The sequence below is a fragment of the Lithobates pipiens genome, unplaced genomic scaffold (genome assembly GCF_037356315.1).
Source record: "Lithobates pipiens isolate NorthernLeopardFrog02 unplaced genomic scaffold, aLitPip1_a1.2 Scaffold_27, whole genome shotgun sequence".
Taxonomy (NCBI): Eukaryota; Metazoa; Chordata; class Amphibia; order Anura; family Ranidae; genus Lithobates; species Lithobates pipiens.
In genome coordinates this window covers 42,337,206-42,360,894 of record NW_027507788.1, presented here as the reverse complement: position 1 = coordinate 42,360,894, position 23,689 = coordinate 42,337,206, and the positions used below count along the sequence as shown (strand labels likewise).

Genomic DNA, 23,689 nt, shown 5'->3' with positions numbered 1-23,689 from the left:
GCATGCCCAACACCTCAGCAAAGTCTCTCATCCCACCGCCACATATAAACAATGAATCAATTTTTCTTAAACAAAACATAAATTGATTTTTAAACAATCCACAAGTTTTATAATTAAATTCATGAACACATCTTTAACAAAATTAACAATCATGATTTATAGAAGCCCAGATTGTATGGAAGACTAAGAAAAAATTATAAAAAATAAATAAAATTAAACAAAACATTAATTCAACTGTTCTCTGTGCAGGAGCCATAGAAGTTATAGGTATCATAGGAGCAATAGATTGCCAATAGTGGAATAGGGAGGAATAAAGAATGAAATACCCAGAGGGCCAGATGCGAAAGTGTGCATATTAAGTGAGGACAATAGCCCGACACCACCAAGAGCCCAGCGATCCAATTCATGTAAAATTAAAATATAAATAATTATAAAAAGGATTTATAGCTAATATGTTCATTTAATCCTGGGTACTTAATGGCATCCAGGTTGTATATCCACCTGGTTTCTATCTGCAACAATGTAACATCAATCCCCCCGCCTCTAGCATGTATGGGTACATGCTCGAGGGAGGCAAAGCGTACAGAGTTAGGGTCAAAGTCATAATGGCATCCAATGTGTCTATTTAACGCAGTAGTAGTTAGGCATTTATAGAGAGACAATATGTGCTCCCCAATGCGTTTGAAAAATTGACGTTTCGTCTTTCCGACGTAAAAACAACCACATATACATGTGGCTAAATAAACCACTCCAACCGTTTTGCAAGTAATTCTATATTTGACAGTGTGAGTTTTACCATTGGGCAGAACAATGTCTCTAGAATTAATAACAAAAGAGCAGATATCACAGCCTCCACATGGATATGTACCCATTATAGTAACATCCGTAGGAATTTTGCAGGCCTGATGGCTCGTAACCAATTGGTCTCTCATAGAGGGAGCCCGTCGATATGTAATTTCTGGATAGGATTTTTATAAATTTGTTGACTGTATTGTCTGCAGTCAATAAAGGCCAGATTTTTTTAATGATGCCTCTCAATTAGGCATGCTGTTTAGAAAACTAAAATAAAAAAAAATAGGAATAATGGGAACCGATGGGTCAGACTGTTGAGTTTTTTTTTAGAATAGATAAGATCTCGTCGATTGAGCTTAACTACTCTATTAAAGGTCTTTTTAAACAAGTATCAACTATATCCTCTTTGATGTAATCTCTCATATAAGTCTTTGGATGCAAGGCTTGCCAGCTTGCTGGGGTGTTGTTACGTTTCGCTTTCACACCGAAGGCAATTACCATCTCTGAGCTTTATCTAATTTTCAGCAGATTTTCCTTTCTCTCATTAAGCACTTTTGGACGATTGAGTTTGCATATTTTGTCACGTTTCCTTTTTTGTTTGACTAGGCTTGTGATCGCTGTCTGGCCACTCTTTTGTTCAGCTATATGGGTCCTTCTTTGTCTATGGATCCTTGCTGGCTCCTATAATGCCATAACTTGGTCAATAGCTTGGTATATAATACACAGCTTTTAGGGTAAGCTGTCATCCTTTTTTTTCGCAACATATTTTTATTTTTATAATTGGTAATATGTTCATTCAGCTGATATTCATACCACCACTTATTTTTTGCTTGGTCATTCCTTTGGTCATCACAACGCCCCTATACTTTTACAATTTAGAGTTTATTGGTATGTATTGAGGCTATTATGCCCGGTCTATGATACTAATATTAGTTTCTATTCATTTATCTGTTGCATTATATCTTACCATATACCATACTTTTTTTTAGCTTTTAATAGGTCTTTCCTTTGCCCTATGCAACCTCTTAGTGGTCGGGAGGACTTGTTTCCTTATGTCGTTTGGACCGCATTGACCCTGCCCTGTTGTTTGGCTGGGGTAGGTTTTCGAGTTCTTTTTGAGGTTTTTTTGGGGGGATTTATTCCTTCCCGATCTCAATTGGGGGGTGGTGGTTGGCGGGCAGGGATATTTGGACATTGGTCACCGAGTTGCCCAGGCTCTTAGAAATTTACTTCCTGTTACTACATTCTATGTAATTTGAATGCTCCTTATATTTGTTTATCTTACTTTTCTTTTTATCCTTCTTTTAGTGCAATATATATGCTTTGCTATGCCCTATTCCCCTGATTAAGCCAAGGCTTTGGCAAAACTAGTTGGGAAGAATTGATCTGCTGTCGCAATCTTGGCCACAGATCACCAATTTGCTTATACATTACATTTGGTCCTATATTGTGTATTGTTATGTATGGTTTTTAAAGACATTTTGTATTAATAAAGAAAAAAACATTTTTGATCAAATAAAATTTGTACATTGTGTATTGTTTTGTAATTGGCACCAATATAATCCCCTTTTTCTCCATCCCCCTTTGTAACAGAAATTACTCAAATTTGCCATGCAACTCATTTACATTTTCAGAACAGATCAAAAAATTAAAAAAATTATCTACTATATATTTGCACAAATTGACAATCTAGTGAAAGTATTTTGGATGTCTGTTTGAATCCAAACTTCCTCTTCTAAAGCACAGCTATGGACCATTCTACTTGCAAAGCCAATTATAACTGAAGAAATTGCGCAGTTTAAGCATAAAAACACAGACTACCTAACAGATTTCAGCTGCACCTCTTCCTCATCCTCTTCATTTGGTTTATATTCTGGAGGTTGCCGATGTTTTGAAGCCAAGAAGTTAAACATGTCGAAAGTTGATTTCCTAGAGAACAGGGGAATCATTAATTCACATTTTGCTAAATAGGAAAAGCAAAAATAAAAAAAGGCGACACAGTGAAAAAGAAAAAGGTGACACACACACACACACAGGTTAAAATGTCAATTAAAGGTTCAGTTCCCACATCTGTGGCTTTTTAAATTGCAATTAGTACCTATTGTCAATTAATTTGTTAGCGCTCATGTGAATGCACTGGGCAAGCTAATGGGCAGCAGAAAAGATCAAAAGACCTGCATAACAAAGTAATGGAACTTTATAAAGATGGGAAAGGATATAAAAAGATATCCAAGGCCTTAAATTTGCCAATCAGTACTGTTCAATCACATATTAAGTGGTGGAAAATCCAGGAAACTATTGATAACAAGTCAAGGTTAGGTAGACCAAGAAAAGTTGCAGCCACAACTGCCAGAGGAATTGTTTGGGATACAACGAACAACCCACAGGTAACTTTAGGAGAATACAGGCTGCTCTGGAAAAAAAACTATGTGGTTGTTTTTGAGGAGCACAAAACAATGATACTTGAACAAAAAAATGATATGCATGGTCTAGTTGCCAGAAAGAAGCCTTTACTGCACTAATGCCATAAACAAAGCCTGATTACAATATGCCTAAAACCTTGACATGCCCCACTGGGCTTTTTTTGTGGCATTGGTGCAGTAAAGGCTTCTTTCTGGCAACTCTACCATGCAGATCATTTTTGTTCAGGTATCGTCATATTGTGCTGTTATTATGATTTTAAAAAGGAGCCAAACAACTATGTGATAATAAATTACTTCATATGACCGCTATCCTTACATTTTTTGGCATGATCAGTCATTTTCAATATTCATGTTAAAATTTCACAAAATTTCTGCCAGGGTATGCAAACTTTTGAGCACAACTGTATTTGGGCAAAAAGGTTAATGCTGCCACCTTCACATTAGATTTTGACAAACAAAGCCAGTAAGGACAGCTCCCAGAACTCCCATCACTCCCAGCATACCTCAGTGTTGTATCAAACAATAGTAGGTTTGGATCATAAGAATATAGGAAAGGGTCCCAAGGGACCAGTGTTCCTTTAACCACTTAAGGACCGCCGCATTGAGATATACGTCGGCAGAATGGCATGTACGGGCACAAGCACGTACCCGTATGTGCTTGCCTTCCAGCGGGTGGGGGGTCCGATCGGACCCCCTCCCGCTAGCTGCGGCAGTATCTTTCGCTTCAGGAGCGATCCGGGATGAGGGGATGGCCGTTGGTTTCTGGCCATCCCCTCTCGATCGCTCCTGGCGAATAAGAAGCTTCCCCTGCCTGTGTAGTGTAAACACAGGGAGGGAGGAAGTGATGTCACTCTCCTCGGGCGGTCTTTTTGACCGGACTGCGAGGAGAGGACATTGTAAGTGCACCAATCACTACACTGACACGTAGGTACACATAGGCACACAAATCACCCCGATCCCCCCCAGCCCCCCCCCCCCCAGTCACAGTGTCACTGATTGCAGTGATCATTTATTTACTGATCACTGCATTTAGTGTCAGTTGTGACAGTAAAAAGTGTCAGGGCAGTTAGTGTTAGGTCCAGGGTAGCCCCCTACCCCCCAATAAAGATTTAACCCCCTGATTGCCCCTAGAGTTAACCCTTTCACCCCCTTTTGCCAGTGTCACTAAGCAATCGTTTTTCTGATCGCTGCATTAGTGTCACTGGTGCCGCTAGGTAGCTAGTTATTTTTTTAGGTTCACCGCCAGGTTTTTATAGCGTTAGGTACCCCCATATACTACCCAATAAAGGTTTTAACCCCCTGATTGCCCCTAGAGCTAACCCTTTCACCAGCGATCACCGTATAAGTGTCACTGGTGATGCTGGATAGCCAGTTAGTTATTTAGGTTCCCCGTCAGGTTTTTATATAGTGTCCGGGACCCCCATATACTACCCAATAAAGGTTTTAACCCCCTGATTGCCCCCGGGTAACCCTTTCACCCCCTTTTGCCAGTGTCATTAAGCGATCGTTTTTCTGATCGCTGCATTAGTGTCACTGGTGCCGCTAGGTAGCTAGTTATTTTTTATGTTCACCGCCAGGTTTTTATAGCGTTAGGTACCCCCATATACTACCTAATAAAGATTTTAACCCCCTGATTGCCCCTAGAGTTAACCCTTTCACCAGCGATCACTGTATAAGTGTCACTGGTGACGCTGGTTAGCCAGTTAGTTATTTAAGTTCCCCGTCAGGTTTTTATATAGTGCCAGGGACCCCCATATACTACCTAATAAAGATTTTAACCCCCTGATTGCCCCTAGTTAACCCTTTCACCATTGATCACCGTATAAGTGTTACGGGTGAATCTGGTTAGTTAGTTTGCTTTTTATAGCATCAGGGCACCCACCATTTATTACCCAATAAGGGTTTAACCCCCCCTGATCACCCGGCGGGTGATATCAATTAGGTTTTAGGGTCAGGGTCTGCTTCGCCCCAGGCAACGCTAGGCTAGTGCCAGTACCACTAACACCCACGCGCAAAGCATACACCTCCTGTAGTGGTATCGTATCTGAACAGATCAATATCTGATCTGATCAGATCTATACTAGCATCCCCAGCAGTTTAAGGTTCCAAAAAAACGCATTGTTAGCAGGATTAGCCCAGATACCTGCTAGCACCTGCGTTTTTCCCCTCTGCCCAGCCCACCCAAATGCAGTATCGATCGATCACTGTGACTTACAAAACACTAAACACATAACTGCAGCGTTCGCAGAGTCAGGCCTGATCCCTGCAATCGCTAACAGTTTTTTTTGGTAGCGTTTTATATTTAAATCCTGAAGGCGGTGCTTGGTTTTCGGGGTCCCGTACGTGGCTAGGCTCCCAAAAAGTCCCCCACATGTGGTATCCCCATACTCGGAAGCAGCAGCAGAATTTATTTTGGGGTGTAACTTCACTTATGCCCATAGCATGTGTGAGCAAAATATCATTTAGTGACAACTTTGTGCAAAAAAAAAAAAGTTTGTAATATTCCCGCAACTTCTGGCAAAATATAAAATATTTCATGGACTCAACATGCCTCTCAGTAAATAGCTTGGGGTGTCTACTTTCCAAAATGGAGTCATTTGGGGGGGTTTTGTGCTATTTTGGCATTTTATGGCCTTGGAAACTGTGATAGGTAGTGAGGAGTGAAATCAAACATTTGCACCCTTAGAAATCCTGAAGGCAGTGATTGGTTTTCGGGGAGCCGTACGCGGCTAGGCTCCCAAAAAGTCCCACATATGTGGTATCCTTGTACTCAGGAGAAGCAGCAGAATATATTTTGGGGTGCAATTCCACATATAACTATGGCATGTGCGAGCAATATATAATTTAGTGACAACTTTTTGTAAACTTATTTTTTTATTTTTTTTGTGTGTCATTATTCAATCACTTGGGACAAAAAAAATAAAAATATTCAATGAGCTCAACATGCCCCTCAGCAATTTCCTTGGGGTGTCTACTTTCCAAAATGGGGTCATTTGGGGGGGGGGGGGGGGGTTGTGCTACTTTGGCATTTTATGGCCTTCGAAACTGTGATAGGTAGTGAGGAGCGAAATCAAAAATTTGCACCCTTAGAAATCCTGAAGGCAGTGATTGGTTTTTGGGGTGCCGTACGTGGCTAGGCTCCCAAAATGTCCCACATATGTGGTATCCCCGTACTCAGGAGAAGCAGCAGAATATATTTTGGGGTGCAATTCCACATATAACTATGGCATGTGTGAGCAATATATCATTTAGTGACAACTTTTTGTAAACTTTTTTTTTTTTGTGTCATTATTCAATCACTTGGGACAAAAAATAAAAATAAATATTCAATGGGCTCAACATGCCCCTCAGCAATTTCCTTGGGGTGTCTACTTTCCAAAATGGGGTAATTTGGGGGGGGGGTTTGTACTGCCCTGCCATTTTAGCACCTCAAGAAATGAGATAGGCAGTCATAAATTAAAAGCTGTGTAAATTCCAGAAAATGTACTCTAGTTTGTAGACGCTATAACTTTTGCGCAAACCAATAAATATACGCTTATTGACATTTTTTTTTTACTAAAGACATGTGGCTGAATACATTTTGGCCTAAATGTATGACTGAAATTTAGTTTATTCGATTTTTCTTATAACAAAAATTAGAAAATAACTTTTTTTTTTCAAAATCTTCAGTCTTTTTTCTTTTATATCGTAAAAAATAAAAATCGCAGAGGCAATCAAATACCATCAAAAGAAAGCTCTATTTGTGGGAAGAAAAGGACGCACATTTTGTTTGGGTACAACATTGCATGACCGCGCAATTACCAGTTAAAGCAGTGCAGTGCGAAATTGTAAAAAGACCTCTGGTCCTTAGGCTGACAATTGGTCCGGGGCTTAAGTGGTTAATGTACTCCAAGGTCCAAAATGTTCATTCTCCCCAACATGGCTTACTCGTACTGGGATGTGCAGCAACTTAAAGTTCTGCCAAGTCAAATTCAGAATCCGCTCCTCTTTGAGCAGTAAAACCCCTGGTTGATGTAAACTATGGCAATGTCTTACTTAATCCTGGTAGGATGACTTCACAGGCAAGAGCGTTAAAGAGATAACTGAATCACCATGAGCTCAAGATGACCGATTGGGGGGACGAGCTTGCTCCGTAAAGGGATCTAGGACTCCTCCCCACCGAGACAATGGGAGGAATGATTTTTCTGACTTTAGCACTAGATTTGTGACTTACCATGCCAGGGCAAGCCTGGTTTCACTGTTCTGGTATATGGGATAGTCTAGAGAAGCAGCCCTTTTGTCCCACGCTGACAGAATGTTGAATTCTGGATTGAAATGGAGCATATGGAACTGCCTCAAAAGGGACCAATATTAAGCCCAGAACCCTCATGCAAAAGTGGAGAGTGGTTTGGCTCCTGAACTGTAGAGTTCTAAACATGGAAACAAAGTCTGGGGTTTGTACAGGATAAGGAAGACCTTGGGACAGTATCATATTCAGGACCAGGCCTAGATACTCCCAAGTGATGAGACAGCTACAGCACAGATTTTTTGGAGTTTTAGGAAATGGCGTAGGGGTGGCACAGTCCATTGGACAATGGCTGACAGAGCCAGAGCAAACTGTTCCCTCAGAAGACAGTTGTCTAGATAGCCGATCATGGAAATACCCTGAGAAAAAAGGAGGGTATGAAACACAGATTAGAAAAGACCTGAGGTGCAGTGGACAGGCAAACTGATGATGTTTGGTTCTCACAGAAAAATGCAGAATTCCCTAGTAAGATGGCAGACATGCAAGTAGTTATCCTTAATATCCACAGTGGACAGAAGGTTTCCTGGAGGGAGGTAGGCAATAGCTAAAAGGCAAATTCCATGTGGATGTTTGTAATTGGAGGTAGGTGTAGAAAACTTTTAGATCCAGAAGGGAGCCGATACCACCCTTGATCTTGGGGACAGTAAACAGGTCTGAGTAGAAACCTTGGAACTTCCTCCAGGATTGGAAAACCTGAAAAGTTATCAATGGTGTTGTGACAGAGGCCTAACCTCGTCTGATCCCTATTAACCTCTCCTGGCATACACTTGTTTCAACAACAGAGAAGCTTACGACATACCCAATTTCAAAAAATGTTGATACCTTCAAATCCATTACTTTTTGTGCCCAAGCAACGGCAACTCCAAGCAATTCATAAATGGACGCTGGAGGAGAGGGTGTGAAAGCAGCCCCAGCATTCTAAGTAAGCTATCATGGCTTCATTGTTTTCCATAAACTCAAATACAGTAGCTAAGAATTCCTACATATAGTCAAGGAAAGAGTTACCTCTGGGGTTAGGTGAGATTCTGAGAAGTGCTGGGCAGGGGGCAGTGGTCAGGATTATCTGTGTCAAGATGACTATGAAGGACACTGAAATACTGGTGGTCAGTGTGCTTATGATCTGCAATACTAGGTATACAGTGAGGGATTGCCCAAGGGTACACACATGTTAAAAAATATTGCTGGGGCAGGAAGAGTTTGTGATATCGGTGACTGCCACCAGAGGTAACCCAACTGAATGTCCTGGATCATGATGAGGATGTGGCTGAAGAATATTGAAGCAATGGCTAAGCTTGTCCGTGTGCACTTTGAAAAAATGGCATGAGCATGGCAAGTAGAACACCAATAGAAGCTATGCAGACTCAGTAGGGGCTCATGGGTAGTAAAACCCGTGTAAGCTGCTTTTGGCACTCTGGAATTACCCTTTACGAGACAGACTGGGACATAGAATGCACACACTCTGCTCTCACAGTAAAGGGCAAAAGCTCTGACTTACCGTAGTCCAAAGTCTTGTGGCCTCTCCGAATAGGACACTCTAGGGGTGGATAAGCAGGACCCAGGGCATGCCATATCCAGCTACACTCCCCCCTCCTAGAGGGCACACTTCCAGAGGACTAGGTTCCACCAGATAGGTTTAACATGGCCAAGGACTTGTAAAATACTCGGTGGCTAACTTTCTAGGAGAGCACCTCACTAGTGTCCATGGCTCAGAGGGCACATTACATGCCTGTTTTACTTCTTCCACATAGCTGGGCACCAGCCGATCTGGCTCTGCAGCAACTGAAAATCTTGCTAGACAAGAAAACAAATCTTGAGAAAAAATTGAAAAGTTTTGCTTCTCTTAGGATAGAGAGAAGATGTCCATCCTCCTAGACACTAGCAACAAATGAGGCATGCTGGGGGTGGGAGGGGTTACACTGGGCTGTCCTTGCAGCTTTGGTAGTGTCCAATCTCATTAAGGGGGAACTTCACCCTTATCTTAAACATTAGGCCCCTGTAGAAATGTTTAATAAGGGCAAACTACAAATAATTACAGATAATTGCAGGCATTTTATTCTTTGCATGGCTTGTTTGTTTTCCGTCCCTATTTTTCTGACAGTAACCAATTTCACAAATGACAAGTGAATCCATCTACCTTTTATTTCTGGCGATCTAGGTCTGCCCTCCTGAAACATGTAACAGTGCACATTATCTGAGAGGGAAGGAACTGGGGATGTAAGCTTCCAAGGAAAAAGCTGTGAGGCCCAGGTTACACCACCAGTGCCTCACACAACCAGGAAGTGGAAAAACAATTTTAACTAACCTGTAAATTCCATATTATGGACTACAATACAGGACACATGCTTGATATTCATAGATGCTGGGTTACAGGCTGATACATTCAGGTGATTAGACAGACAGTAAGAAAGTATGAGGACACACCCTGGACATCCCTCTATAACCTAAGTGTGGTCAACCTGAAAATTGTAGAGGGCTGCACAATAGCAGCACATGTTCACAACTGAGTGCCAACATTTTTTGCTGCTGGTGCATTATTAACCACCCCCCAATAAACACACACGCACACACACACACACACACACACACACACACACACACACACGTGGTTAGTGACAGCGAAAGGTAACCTTCCTTTGCATTTCAGGTTACTGGCAGTGATATTTAACCCACCCCGCAAGGCTGGTCAGTGGAACTGATATTAAATCCCCCCACCCACATTGCTGGTCACTGGCAGGTATATTTAACCCCCACACACATTGTGGTCACTCACAGCGAAAGTTAACACAACCCAACCCCCCCCCCCCCCCCCCATTGTTGATCATTGACCCATCACATTGCTCCCATGCCTCCCTCTTGCCCCAGGGCAGGATTTTGACTGTACTGTAGCGGTGACAGCTCCACCCACAGCATGATCTAATTTAGTGCTGCTCTGCTTACTGTATAGTGCCCAGTAGCCTGCAGGCAACACACATGGGGCAGGCGGGCTGTATGCAGCCCACAGGCAGCATGTTGGACACCAGGGCTATAACCCTACTCCAACTCTGAGTCCTCTGAATTTTAGTAAGCAATGCAGAGTAACACAAAAAAAGGGGAACAGAGGGGAGGATGGAAATATGTCATTTTTTAGGTATTTTAACATTTATTTTATCTTAATAATATAAAATAGGACAAAGACTTGATATTCACAGACCCTGAAATATCCCCAAACAATGAATTAGAAGGGTGGGCAACAACAAGGCAAATAGAACTGTGCTAACATGCCCAACACCAAAAGGTCAACAGACCCAACTGAGTGTTGCTGCAAGAACCTTGTGGCCAAAAGCTGCAACTGCAAAGGATTGGATGTCCACCTGGTAGAACTTGGAAAAGGTATGAACGGCAGACCAGGTAGCGGCCTTGCAAAGAGGCTTGATGCTGGAATGCCCAAGAAACTCCCACCGACCTGGTGGAGTTAGCATGTATTCGTGCAGAAGCTGCTTTATCCTTTAGGGTGTAAACACTTTGAGATGCATGGTCTTACCCACCGAGCAATTTTTAATTAAATTAAAAAATTAAAGATTGAAAAGTCTGAATTAAAATAATAAACTAAAATCTAAAAGTGATTTCTTCATAAGAGAGGTCCATAACCTTAGGACACTTTAACTGAGGACTCAGTTTCAAAAATTGTTCTCTAAAGATGGCAATTTAGTCATTGAACTGCTCCCAAATTATATACTGTAGCCAGATTAGAATGTCCTCCCACCTTCCCTTCATACCCTTTCTCTCCCCCCCCCCCCCCCACCTCTCCTTTTATTCTTTTCTCTTCTATCTGTTCTTTCTACTCTTGATCTTTTACTTTTCCATATTGTATTTTTGCCCTCTTTTGGGAAACACATGCATTTGTAGTTTGCCGATGATACGTCCCTTTGACATTGTATTGTACAGAAACTGATTCAATTAATGTATATGCATGGTTTCATTTTACTGCTTTGGTTTTTTTTTTCAGTATTAGCACCCGACTTGACTATATTTTGCCTGGCTCACTATGTATGTCTTATTTACTGCATTGTTAAATGGCATTTGCATTCTATGTGCCTATGTGGAAATAGGTAATTTTGTACTGCCCTATTTCTATACTATGCAAAAATGTCTAATAAAAAAGAATACAACCTTAAAAAAAAACTAAAAACTGAGCACTCATAGAATAGGATAGAGTTACAGAGGACGTGTTCTCAAAAGCTGTCCAATTACCTGAAGGTACCAACCTATAATCCTGGCTCTATGCATATTAAGCCTAACTACAAAAGTATGTTTTTTTTCTTTTCTCACCTATGGTACACCTCCGCTCTTGCTGAACCATGGGGGTTCAGAGGTGGCTCCTCTTCTCCAGCTGGATGGTGGAATCGGAACTTATACCTGCGACACTTGTTGGCACCATAGAGCTGTTCCACCAGGAACACAACAGCATCATGTATAATTCCAAGCATCTTCAGTGCATTCACACCTGTGGATGGAACACGCAAAATAAAAGTGATAAAGAAATGAGCAGTATTGTTTTTTATTTAATTTATAGTCATCTATAAAAGGGAGTAATGGACATTATTATAAATGTGGTTATTACGCAATAAAAGCCACACCCACACACAAAACAATATAAGAGCAACTTTAACTCACCTAAATTAGTGATCATGTGATATCTCAGATACTAAGTCTTCTTTCCGGCGTTCAGAGTGGGAGAGTCCTTCATTGGGTACCTATTTTGTTGCATTTTAGTTGTCCAGCGGCAAGGTCATCTTGAGCTTCAGAACTTATGTAACAGGTCGATTTCACCACAAAGATACCGATCAGTGCTGGCACAGACTGCAGCACTTGATCAGAATTCTCTACTTCTTAAAAGCACCAGTATGGGACATGTGACAGCAGATTTCACTATATGAAAAAGTGGGCTAGAGGGAGCTTTTTCACGGTGTGAAGGACACTCCATTGGCAGCAAAAGGGTTAAATCTGGACTCCACACAAGCAGGTAAATACACCACTTACACATATTTGTGTCCGGTTTAACATGCAAGAAAAAATTTGGATTTTTATAACAGCTTACCTGTAAAATCCCTTTCTTGGAGTACATCATGGGACACAGAGCCACAGTAATTACTGAATGGGTTATATGGCACCTTCAGATGATGGACACTGGCACACCCTAAACAGGAAGTTCAATTCCCCATATAACCCCTCCCCTTACCGGGAGTACCTCAGTTTTATAGGAAAGCAATACACGTGTAACCAGAAAGATGCGTCCCATGATGTACTCCAAGAAAAGGATTTTGCAGGTAAGTTGTTATAAAAATCCTATTTTCTTTATTGTACATCATGGGACACAGAGCCACAATAATTACTGTATGGGATGTCCCAGAGCAATGCTATGTGAGGGGAGGGGACACCAACAAAAGTAGGGTGCAATCAGACCTGAGGACCTATACTGCTGCCTGCAAAACACTGCGCCCAAAGGCGATATCCTCATACCTTCTTACATCCACCTGATATAATCTGGTGGATATATGGACTGAAAATCAAATTGCGGCCTTGCAGATTCGAACCATGGAGGCTTGGAGGTGCCATGCCCACGAAGCACTAACTTCCCTGGTGGAGTGTGCTTTGATTTGAAAAGGTGGAACATTCCTCTTCAAATCATAAGCTTAATAGTAGATTTGGACGCTGCCTGTCCTTTTCTAGGATCTTCAGGCAACACAAACAAAACAACTGTTTTCCAAATCTGAGCAGTCGCCTTCAAATAGATTTTGACTGCTCAGAACGCAATACTACTCTATTCTTGTGAATGATTAAATATGACTCTTTACAAGAAAGAGATGCCAATTCTGATACCCTTCTTGCAGAAGATATGGCCACCAGAAAAACTAGCTTCCTTGTCAAAAGGACCAAGGGAATACGTTGCAAAAGGGCTGTTTCTGTAATGTCGACAGAACTAAATTCAAGTCTCAAGGGTTCAGGGGTGCTCGAACCGGTGGATTAAGGTGTGTTACCCCCTGTATAAAGCTTCAGTCCAAAGAATGCAAAACAAATGGACATTGAAACAAAATCGATAAGGCCCAGACCTGGCCTTTGATGGTACTCAAGACTAGCTTCACCTCTAACCCCATTTGCAGAAAGGCAAGAATTCTACCTATAACATATTTTCTAGGATGCCAACCTCTGGATTCACACCAGGAAACATATGCCTTCCAGACTCTACAATAAATGACTCTGGAAGCTGGCTTGCATTAATCAAAGTAGATATCACTGAGCCTGAAAGCACCCAATTCCTTAGAATGTGGGTTTTAATAGCCAAACCATTACATTTAGCATTTGTAAGGTAGGTTGGAACACTGGTCCCTGCGACAGCAGGTCTGGACGTGGTGGTAGAGTCCATGGGGCCCCTACCGCCATCTTTGCTATTTCTGCATGCCAAGATCTTCTGGGTCACAAGAACCACTGACTTATTTTCCTGCTTGATCCTGTGAAGAAGTCGTGGTAGCAGCAGAATTGGAGGGAATGCATAAATCAGTGAGAACTGCGAGTGGCTCCCTTGTTCTTGACACAAAGCTGTAGACTTTGTTGTTGAACCTGGGCGCAAATAGATCTACGTCCGGGATTCCCCATCTTTGACATATTGCCAGGAAGATGTCAGGGCGAAGGGACCATTGCTCTGGGAACAAATGCTGGTGACTTAAGTAGTCCGCCTGCCAGTTCTCTACTCCTGGAATGAAGATTACCGATATACACGACACATGCTTTTCTGCCCAGGTTAGGATTAGGTTTACCTCTCCCTGGGCTGCCTGACTTCTGATGCCCTCTTGGTGATTAATATAAGCCACTGCTGTGGTACTGTCGGAGACTGGCAAGCATGGAACTTGTATGTGCTCGACAGCCCCTGGTGGCGACTTTAGGCATGATAACATTTACTTTAAAGGAGAAAACCCACAAGAATTAGAAAAATTCCTTAGGAGTCTCCACTTACCTTATCCAGCTACAGGGTTCTGTGGTAAAACCAGACAGACCCAATCTTCTCCACTCACGGTGGGCTCCGTTAAAAAACCTTCAGGGACCAGGGCCCCTTTTTATTGGGGGTTCCACACCCCTGGACCTGTAAAGCAGCACTCTAGGAATATGGCTGAAAAAACCAAAGCACTGGATCCCGAGGTCCAGCTCTCTAAAAACAGAAGCGTTACAGGCAAAACCTAGTTTCTTCTGCCACGAGGCCTGAGTACCATTCAATTCGGACTGAAAAAACACTTTGAATGGATCCGGTTGCATGGCTTGCCCCAGTAAGATTTCTCCAGTGGAGCTCAGCACAGCACATCTTTACTCATGACCAACACCTAAGATACTAGCGGAAAAACTGAGGTACTCCCAGTAAGGGGAGGGGTTATATGGAGAATTGAACTTCCTGTCTAGGGTGTGCCAGTGTCCATCACCTGAAGGTGTCATATAACCCATACAGTAATTACTGTGGCCCTGTGTCCCGTGATGTACGATAAAGAAATAGTAATTTTCACGTACCTGTAAACTTCATATCTTGGAGTACAGTACAGGAAACATGAGTTGATTCACACACCATGGGTTATATGTCGCTACCATCAAGTGATTGCTTTGCTGGGAACCACCCACCGAGTGTATAAATTCAACTCTCACCTACTCCCGTTTTTTTGCAAGCAGTATGGAGATCAGAGGATAAGGAGAGAGACCTGTGTCCTGTACTGTCCTCCAAGATATGGGATTTACATCTACTTTAAACTTCCTATCATCTTAATCATACAGTAGACGGCCACAGGAGGTGATTTTTACACTATGGGATGCCCCCAAGCAATAAATGGAGAGGTGGGCAACAGAGAATCCAAGAGTGCAGCAGCACACCTACAGAAAGAATAATAAGGGTCAACCTACCTAGACAGACAGGTGACAATAATAACTGAAGCAGGGGTCAGCAGAGGCTCAAATAGTCACCCATAAAAACAACACAGTCTTGAAAACGCAAACAAAAAACAAGGCTGGTCCTTGAGAAGGACCCATGCTGGATGCTGTAAGGAACTCAAGAACCCCAACCTTTTTTGAGGGAATGGGTTCAAGTAGGGAAGGAGGGCAGATTCCCAGGAAAAAAATGACAAATTAACCATTCAGCCAGGTGGAAGAGGAATCCTACAGGGACCACCCTATCAGGAACAGAAGAGGGGTCAGTTGGCAAGAGAACAAATGCAATGCATCCACAGAATACAATTCTGATTCCAGCCATTCTTTTCAAGCTTTCAATCCTTGTTTTTCTTTTATCTGGTGATTAGCCAGTTAACACACCTCCTGTCTTAGAGGTGGCTACAATCACTCCCCCTACTGTATCTAAGGAAGAGCAAGATAGCCTCCTCCCTTGGACAACAGTATTGTCAGTCAGTGGAGAGGATAATGTTATCTTGTATAGTCAGTCAAGTGGTCTTAACACATACCGCTTAGAAGCAATTTACTTACCTTCCAATTACTCCTCTACCAGACCTCAAAATAATGATTTGTACGTCCAGGTTTGGGTGAACACATAACCCCCAACTCCTCTCCAAAATGTGCTGCCCTTGGTTCATTTGTAGGCAAATGCCAGCCCAGACCATTATCAAGTAGTAGCAGGGTAGTGTACAGAAGGTGGTGGCTTTTTTTTAAATATATTTATATTCATATATATATATATATATATATATATATTCATATATATATATATATATATATATATATATATATATATATTTAATATACATATACACTGTTTCAGGAAGAACCCATCCCAGGAATGCTTGTTTACAACATTGAAAATCATGACTACTTTACCTGCAAACGATAGCTGCTTTAGCCTTGCGTTGGATCGAGCTTCCTGTACTTTATCAGTCAGGGATTTCCAGGCCTCTGAAAAACCAAGAAAAAAAAATGGTACACTACACCAATAAAGCAGGATTTTTGTACTCACCATAAAATCCTTTTCTTGGAGTGCATTGGGGTACACATTAAGCATTTTGCATTTGAGTTATCCTCCCACAGGAGGATTGGACACTGACAAACAAAAAATGTAAGATAGCCCAGGACAAGCCTCCCATCCTTTATCCTTGCTACCAGCATATGCCTCAGTTTTGTTGCAAAAGCAGTACAGACAGCATGATCGTGTGATTTTGGTCATGTATGTGTAAATCATTTTTTGGAATACTGAATTAGGTCTCTGATTTGTGTGCAGGTTGGTCTATAAAAAAAAACCCTTAAAATTGGTTTGGTGAATATCTGATGTAATACTTTAGGCAAGAAGAAAGTCCAGGGCCAAAACAGGATGCCTTGCAGTTTATGTTCATGCAGGCTTTCTCCTGCTGAGTCATTGTATTTGGACAGGGAGACTCAGGGGGACTACACCGATCAGGGCTGGTAGACATTGGCTGCAAGTGTTGATCGTATGCTGGTTTTCCAGCCTGACCATCAGACAGAAACTGGTCATAAAACTGGCTTTTGTTGAACAGACAGCTGCTGTACACATAGACCGAAAGTGGCCTGGTCCCTACTAAACCAGACGATTTGTGCCTGTGTGTGCTAGACTATAAAGTGGTTCTAAAGGCAGAAGGTTTTTTTAACCTTATTGAGTGAATACAAACCTAAACTTCAGTGTCCCCATAGCAAGAGGCTTGCTATTGGGGGCACTTGACAGGGGCAAGAAGCCAGGACCACTGGCGGGGGACCCAAAAAGAAGAGGACCGGGTTTGCTCTATGCAAAACCATTGCACAGAGAAGGCAAGTATAACATGTTAAAACAAAAATACCTTTAGAATCACTTTAAGCTCAAAGGCGTTTTTTTATGATAAAAGAAACAGCAGTATGGAAAATAAAAATGCTGCTGTATATAGCAACAGGTCAGAAATGTATCCGTGAGAACAACATAGATGCTTTGTTTTGCGCTATGGAAACTCACCATTGCTGGCTCTTGAAAAATAATTGATATTAAAAGTACAGCTAAGAGAAACCATTTGAACCAAGGAATTGATCCAATCGCAGTAGAGGGATCAAGATGATTTTTGTCCTCCAGCATCGAAAAACTGAAATTCCTGGGACTGAATGGCACTATACTTTTCTTTATATAAACATAGTGACAGTTCATTAAAATCCACTGGCTGCAGCATGGAATCGTGTACTGCACCACACCACACTGAAAGAAAATATACTGCATGTTGTTTTTTTATTTTATTCTGTGCACACCAAACTGGCCTGATGGGCAACATGTGTTTTCTTTCTTTTTTTTTCTAACCTCAATGAACATTTACTGCCGTGCTTGACATACTATAACAAAGCTAGCCAATTATCTGCAACAGCTGTAATCATGCTACTCTGTTAATGCAATATTGTTAAAGCTGGGATCTTTTGCATTGCCATTTGTACCAGCAGTTCTAAGAAGGTTCTATTTGATTTTTATAACTATAAATATGTATAAAATTGCACTTACCTTCAATGCTATTGGAAGAAATTTGGAAACCATCATCACTTGAGATCTCAAAAAGAAGGCCAGTTCTAGGCTTAGTCTCCTGCATAGAGTCCTGTTGCCTATGTTCCTGCTGCAGCAACCGCATCAGAGGAGAACTAAACTCATCATCATCTTCAGGTTGTTTAGAGTCTGCACATAAAAAAGTTTTCACTTTTGAACATACAGTAATAACTGTCCCCAAAACACTGCAAACAAATATGTCCCTTATTTATTTGTGAAAGGTTCTGAATGAACAATTCTATCTTCGCAATACAAGGCACTAATTCTAGCGCCACAAGCACAAATTATTAATAAACATTTTGGATAAGAAAGGCATGAGATATTACAGGATATAATTATGTTATTCGTTTTATAGCCAGAATGTTGCTCATTTGGAAAATGATGTTTAAACTGTATTAAAAGAGAACTTAACAAGAAAGAAACAAATGCTACCACTGCTGAAAATGTATTTTAAAAATACTAGTTGCCTTACGGATTCTGACCCTGGTGTTTCAATACTGTAAGTCATTGATCTGGAACATGTATGCAAATAAAGACTTAAAGCCTAAGTTTAGGTGAATAAAAAAAAAAGAAGAAAATTAGCACAAGAATGTAACGACGTCCTTTGTGCAAATATTCTTCTTCTTTTTTTTTACATTGAATGAGAAGTGTGCCAGTGGTTGCTCTCTTGGTTATAATCTTCTCTACAGTGGAAGTGTGAGTGGTTAATACAAGCTGCTGGACCTGTCAGACCTTGACATATTCATAACTACTTGGGTCATGCTGCCACCTTCAGGTGAACACTGGCCAAGAAAAGGCAGAAATCTCTGCCCAGGCAAACATAACCTCTAGCAGCTAAGCTAAGCCTCAGGTTTGTAGCAAACAATGAGTAAAAGGCATGGGGAGGAATTTGTGTGTCCTGTGATGTGCTCCATGAAAAGAATTTTACAGATATACCAAAAATCCCAATTTCTTAATTGAACATCACAGGACACAGATAAATTAATTTTCATAGTTACTTGGGATTTCCCAAAACAATGAACAGCAGACCATGCTGAATAGTACACAAAGAACTGACACTCCTCGTGAAATGGACCTTGACTGGGACTGCTGATACCCTTAGGCCTAAGAAATGAGCTGAAGAATCCAGTTAGAAATAGTGGATCAAGAAGCAGCCTAACCTGTATGAAGCCTCCCATGAAGAACAAACAAAATCAGACTGTCGGAATGAAGCTGTAGACTTGCTTGAACAACATCCAAAAAGAGTGAAGCACCCTTTCCTTGGAAATCTTAGGATTAGGACAAAAAGGGGGCGATACAAAGAAAAAACACCTCAGGAAAAGAAAAGGACTGAGGCCTCAATACCACCTTACCCTGATGAAGAACCAGAAAAGAGCAGCCAACTCACAGACCCTGAGTGCCAAGGTAATGAACACCAAAAAGACTACATTGCATGTAATTAACAATAAAGGAATCTCTATGAGAGAATCAAAAAGCAAAAGTCTGAAAAACAGACAAGACTCACAGATAAGGTCCCACAGAGACAAGGGAGGCTGTATAGGTGGAATAATCTGTGTGACACCCTGCACAATGGCTTTAACCAATGAATGAGACACGACAGGTCTCTGAAACAGTCCCTTGATGGTACCTAAATAGCCAGAGACATTTCCACAATAGACTGAATAAAAGCCAAAACTGTGCTCATACTGTTGGGAATAAAAATGATGTGCCTCATTGGGACACAAACCTGTCCAGTTTGCCATTAAACCTGTCCCCCACTGCAGACAAATCTCTGAGAACACCTCAGAGTGAAGGGCTCATTCTCCAGGTGTGAATTTTTTACCCTCGGAATGTGCATGGCAAAGAGGGCTGGAACTTGACGTTGCATGCAAGACAAGATCAGGTCCACTTCTTCCTGAGCAGTACTACTTCTTGTCCCCTTTTTGATGGTTGATTTATGCCACAGCAGTGGAATCCTCCGACTTCACCCTGACAGAGGGAACCTGATGGCAGACGAGAGTAGGGAAGCCAGCCAAATCGGTCAAAGTTAGGACAACTTTTTTTTATTTTTTTGGAAAATTATTTTTATTCACAGTTTTTTTTAAAAAAACAACAATCACAGAAACCTACAAAGAACCCCTCTTCCCTGTTGTGCAATGTCCCAAGTATAACAGGCAGTTAAGCGTAATCACACGCCCTTCCGGCCTACTCAATCATTTTAACAATACATGCTCAATTTAAATCTAAAACAATGACCACAATTACCTAGCAGCTATAAAGCCTGTCACGTCTTTTTAATTAGTGCATGTTCCCTTCCATGTAACACTTAGTCCATTTATTATACAGTAATGCTGCGTACCCACGATCGAATTGTCCTGCGGAATTGGTCCGGTAAACAATCCACCGGACTTTATAACGAACGGACTTGGCCACACACTGACACTCTGAAAGTCCTGCGATTTCTAACGCGATGACGTACAGCACGTACGACGGGACTAGAAAAAGGAAGTTCAATAGCCTCAGTCTCGTACTTGCTTCAGAGCATACGTTATTCTTAGTCCGTCGGATTAGCACACTGACGAACGGATTGTCCGCTGAAAGCCAAGTCCGGCGGACAAATTTGGAGTCAAAACTACTTTCTAAGTCCGCTGGACTTTACGATGAAAAAGTCAGCTGGAGCCCACACACGATCGAATTGTCCGGCGTACTGTGGTCCGGCAGACCGAGTCCGTCGGACAATTCGATCGTGTGTACACGACATAACTCATACAGTGTTATCCGAAGAGAGCCAACCCTGCCACACCTTCTCAAATTTTTTGGGGCACTCTCTACTTAAATAAGTGGCTTTATATAAAAGGTAATGCTTTATTCACTATGCCCTTCCAGAAAGCTAAGGATGGAGCTTCAGGTTTTTTCCAGCATAAAAGGATGGCTTTACGTGCATGAAACAAGGTGAGGGAGATCATGGTTTGTGCCCCGAGCATACATACTGATATCGTCGATGGGCGGCACAGTGGTGTAGTGGTTAGCACTCTCGCCTAGCAGTAAAAAAGGTCACTGGTTCAAATCCCAACCATGACACTACCTGCCTGGAGTTTGCATGTTCTCCCTGTGCCTGCGTGGGTTTCCTCCGGGTACTCCGGTTCAAAGACATGCAGGTAGGTTAATTGGCTTCTGTCTAAAATTGGCCCTAGTATACAACTGGGGATCTTGGATTGTGGCTCCTTGAGGGTAGGGACCAATGTGAGTGTGCAATGTAAAGGGATAGGGACAATTGTAGACACTCACTCAGGTTGAACTGGATGGACTGATGTCTTTATTCAACCTTACTAACTATGTAACTATGTATGTCATGGGAACAGGCAGTGAAACCAGTCCCTGGATGTTTTTTTTTAACCCCTGTCCAAAATACCTGTATTGATGGACACTGCCAAAATACATGAACGAAATCCACCCCCGACGCAGTACAACGCCAGCAGGTGGCATCATCCAAGCCATAGATGCTTGCTAGTCTTGCTGGGGTATAATATACCCTGTGAAGCATTTTGAATTGAATGTACCTATCATGGGCCGATACTAGGACCTGAAAAGGGTGGTCCCACATATCGTTCTAGTCGTCCCCTTCAAAATTGAGAACTAATGATCGCTATTGCTCTCGCTGAGTGCCGGAGGCCTTTCTGCAAATAGCTCTTTATATGTTTCTGACAGCAGCATCTTTTGTACAGATTCATCACAGAGCAGCTGTTCTAGGGGTGAAGATTGAAGTACCACCGCGCCTGAGCCAAATTGTGAAACAAATGCGTGCCTCAGCTGCAGATAAAATACCAGTTTGGGAGATCATGTCTATCTTTCAATTGGTCAAAGAAAAGTAGCCCCCCCCCCCCCCCACTATGTTCTTTAATTGTTTGATGCCGACTCTGGCCCATATTATTGGATCTGGAATAAAAATGGGGTAGTCTGGGACTGAACCACAATGGCATGTCTGGTGACCAGGCCTCTGTATCATAATGCATTAGCAAAAGTTAGGACAACTTTAGCTGCTCTGACGACCATGTTCCTTGAACAAAAAAAATTGCCAGCCAGTCAGGATATTATCTGTCACCAAGACCTTCCAATTCATCTAAAGTATTTTGCAGTGCTCAGCACCTGCATTGATATCCACCATGCCAGTGCTGACCTGATCTTAGAGGTCAGATGCAATGGAAGATTCACGGACTCCTGATGTTTGTCCCGCAATGACAGGATACTGGCCTAAAGGGCTCTGAAGTGAAACTAAGCATTTGGGGTTGCATAATAGGTGGCTACCATCCTCCCCATACTTTCACACATGCTCAAATCCAGGTCTTTTCCAACAACCTCAGAGACTCCACCATCGGCACCCAGCCGAACCACTTCAGTATTTGTACCATTGCTCCCTGAAAATCAAGTCGCCCAGGTACCCCACCAAGGAAGTGGGGATAAACTGGGTCCTCAACAACTCCAGAGAAGCAAAAACCTTGGTAAACCCTCTGGGGCAATGGACAGGCAAAAAGGTAACGATAAACTGATAAGTGTACTCCTCCACTGTGAATCGTTGGCGAGACCAGAAAATCAGGGTGTGTAGTTAGGCATCCTTGATATTCACTGAAGCCAGGCAGTCCTCCTGTTTAAGTGAAGAAATCACTAACTGGGTGGACTCCAACCTAAGTTTTTGTACCTTCAAGAAACTGAAAGACTCTTGATGTCCAGAATAGGCCACAACAAAATTCATGAGACCTCTCCAGGGTGGGGAGCAGAAAAATTCCAGCTTGTGGCCTCTAAGCACCAAGTAGCAGACCAAGCCGCAAGGAGGTTTTGCCTCTGGAACTGAAGGACTTGGAGGTCCAATTCTTTTGTCAGAACTGGGATATAGGCTTTTGGGGCACTTGTTTTTGACCTGTCACCTATGTCTTCTTTAGGGGTAAAAGCATGAATTTACCCAGTCACCTTCTGGCAGTCACCTTCTGGAAAAAGGCAAAAGATAGTCTAAACAAGCGTTTGCTCTCAGCCTCTTGATTTGCTTCTTGCAAAGAAGTTCCGTTGACCAACATTTGAGTAATTGGATCCTTCTCACTTGGACAGTCGTTCTCACCCTTAAATGTTTTTAGCAGCCCCCAAGACCCAAATCCAGTACCTTTTAGGGGAAGAGGATTCTGGCAGCAATAACTTCAGATTACTGCACACCACATCTGCCAGAAAGCCCACTGTGGTCTTCTGTGTCTAGACCACGAGAATCCTCCAGGGAGTAATAGTCCACAGAGGATTCCTGATCCTCAACAGATTCCTCCCCTTTCTTAATATGAAGAGTTTCCAATGGCCCACTGTCTCTAAAATTGGGGGGAGGGGAAGGTAAGTGCTCACATTTGTGTCCCAGGCATTCCAAACCAGTGGAAAACATACATAGTTAAATAAAACCCCTGAGAGTTAATCATGCAGCCCAGATATAGCTGCGAAAAATGTATTTATTGACAAATAAGGGATTCAGAGATAATTTGACCCTTTGAGAAGCCATTGCAAGACAATATTTTCAGGGTTTCCTCCCTACCAGATAAAGGGATTTGGAGCCCAACCACCATTCCACCACCTCTCTGCCTGTTTGAGGCCAAGGCTAGCTGAGGGTTAACCCCAAAGAGAAGTGGCCACCCAGCTGAGAGTAGTGTCAGCCTATGG

General features: G+C 42.2%; 1 protein-coding gene across 1 annotated transcript in view; it reads right to left on the bottom strand.

Annotated features, from left to right (window-relative positions):
* The window catches only part of KMT2A (lysine methyltransferase 2A), a 255,114-nt gene that overhangs the window by 15,174 nt on the left and 216,251 nt on the right, over positions 1–23,689 (bottom strand). The window contains 4 exon segments of the mRNA XM_077456885.1: positions 2,614–2,721; positions 11,809–11,983; positions 16,339–16,413; positions 17,984–18,151. Of these exon segments, the coding sequence (XP_077313011.1) occupies positions 2,614–2,721; positions 11,809–11,983; positions 16,339–16,413; positions 17,984–18,151 (526 nt within the window).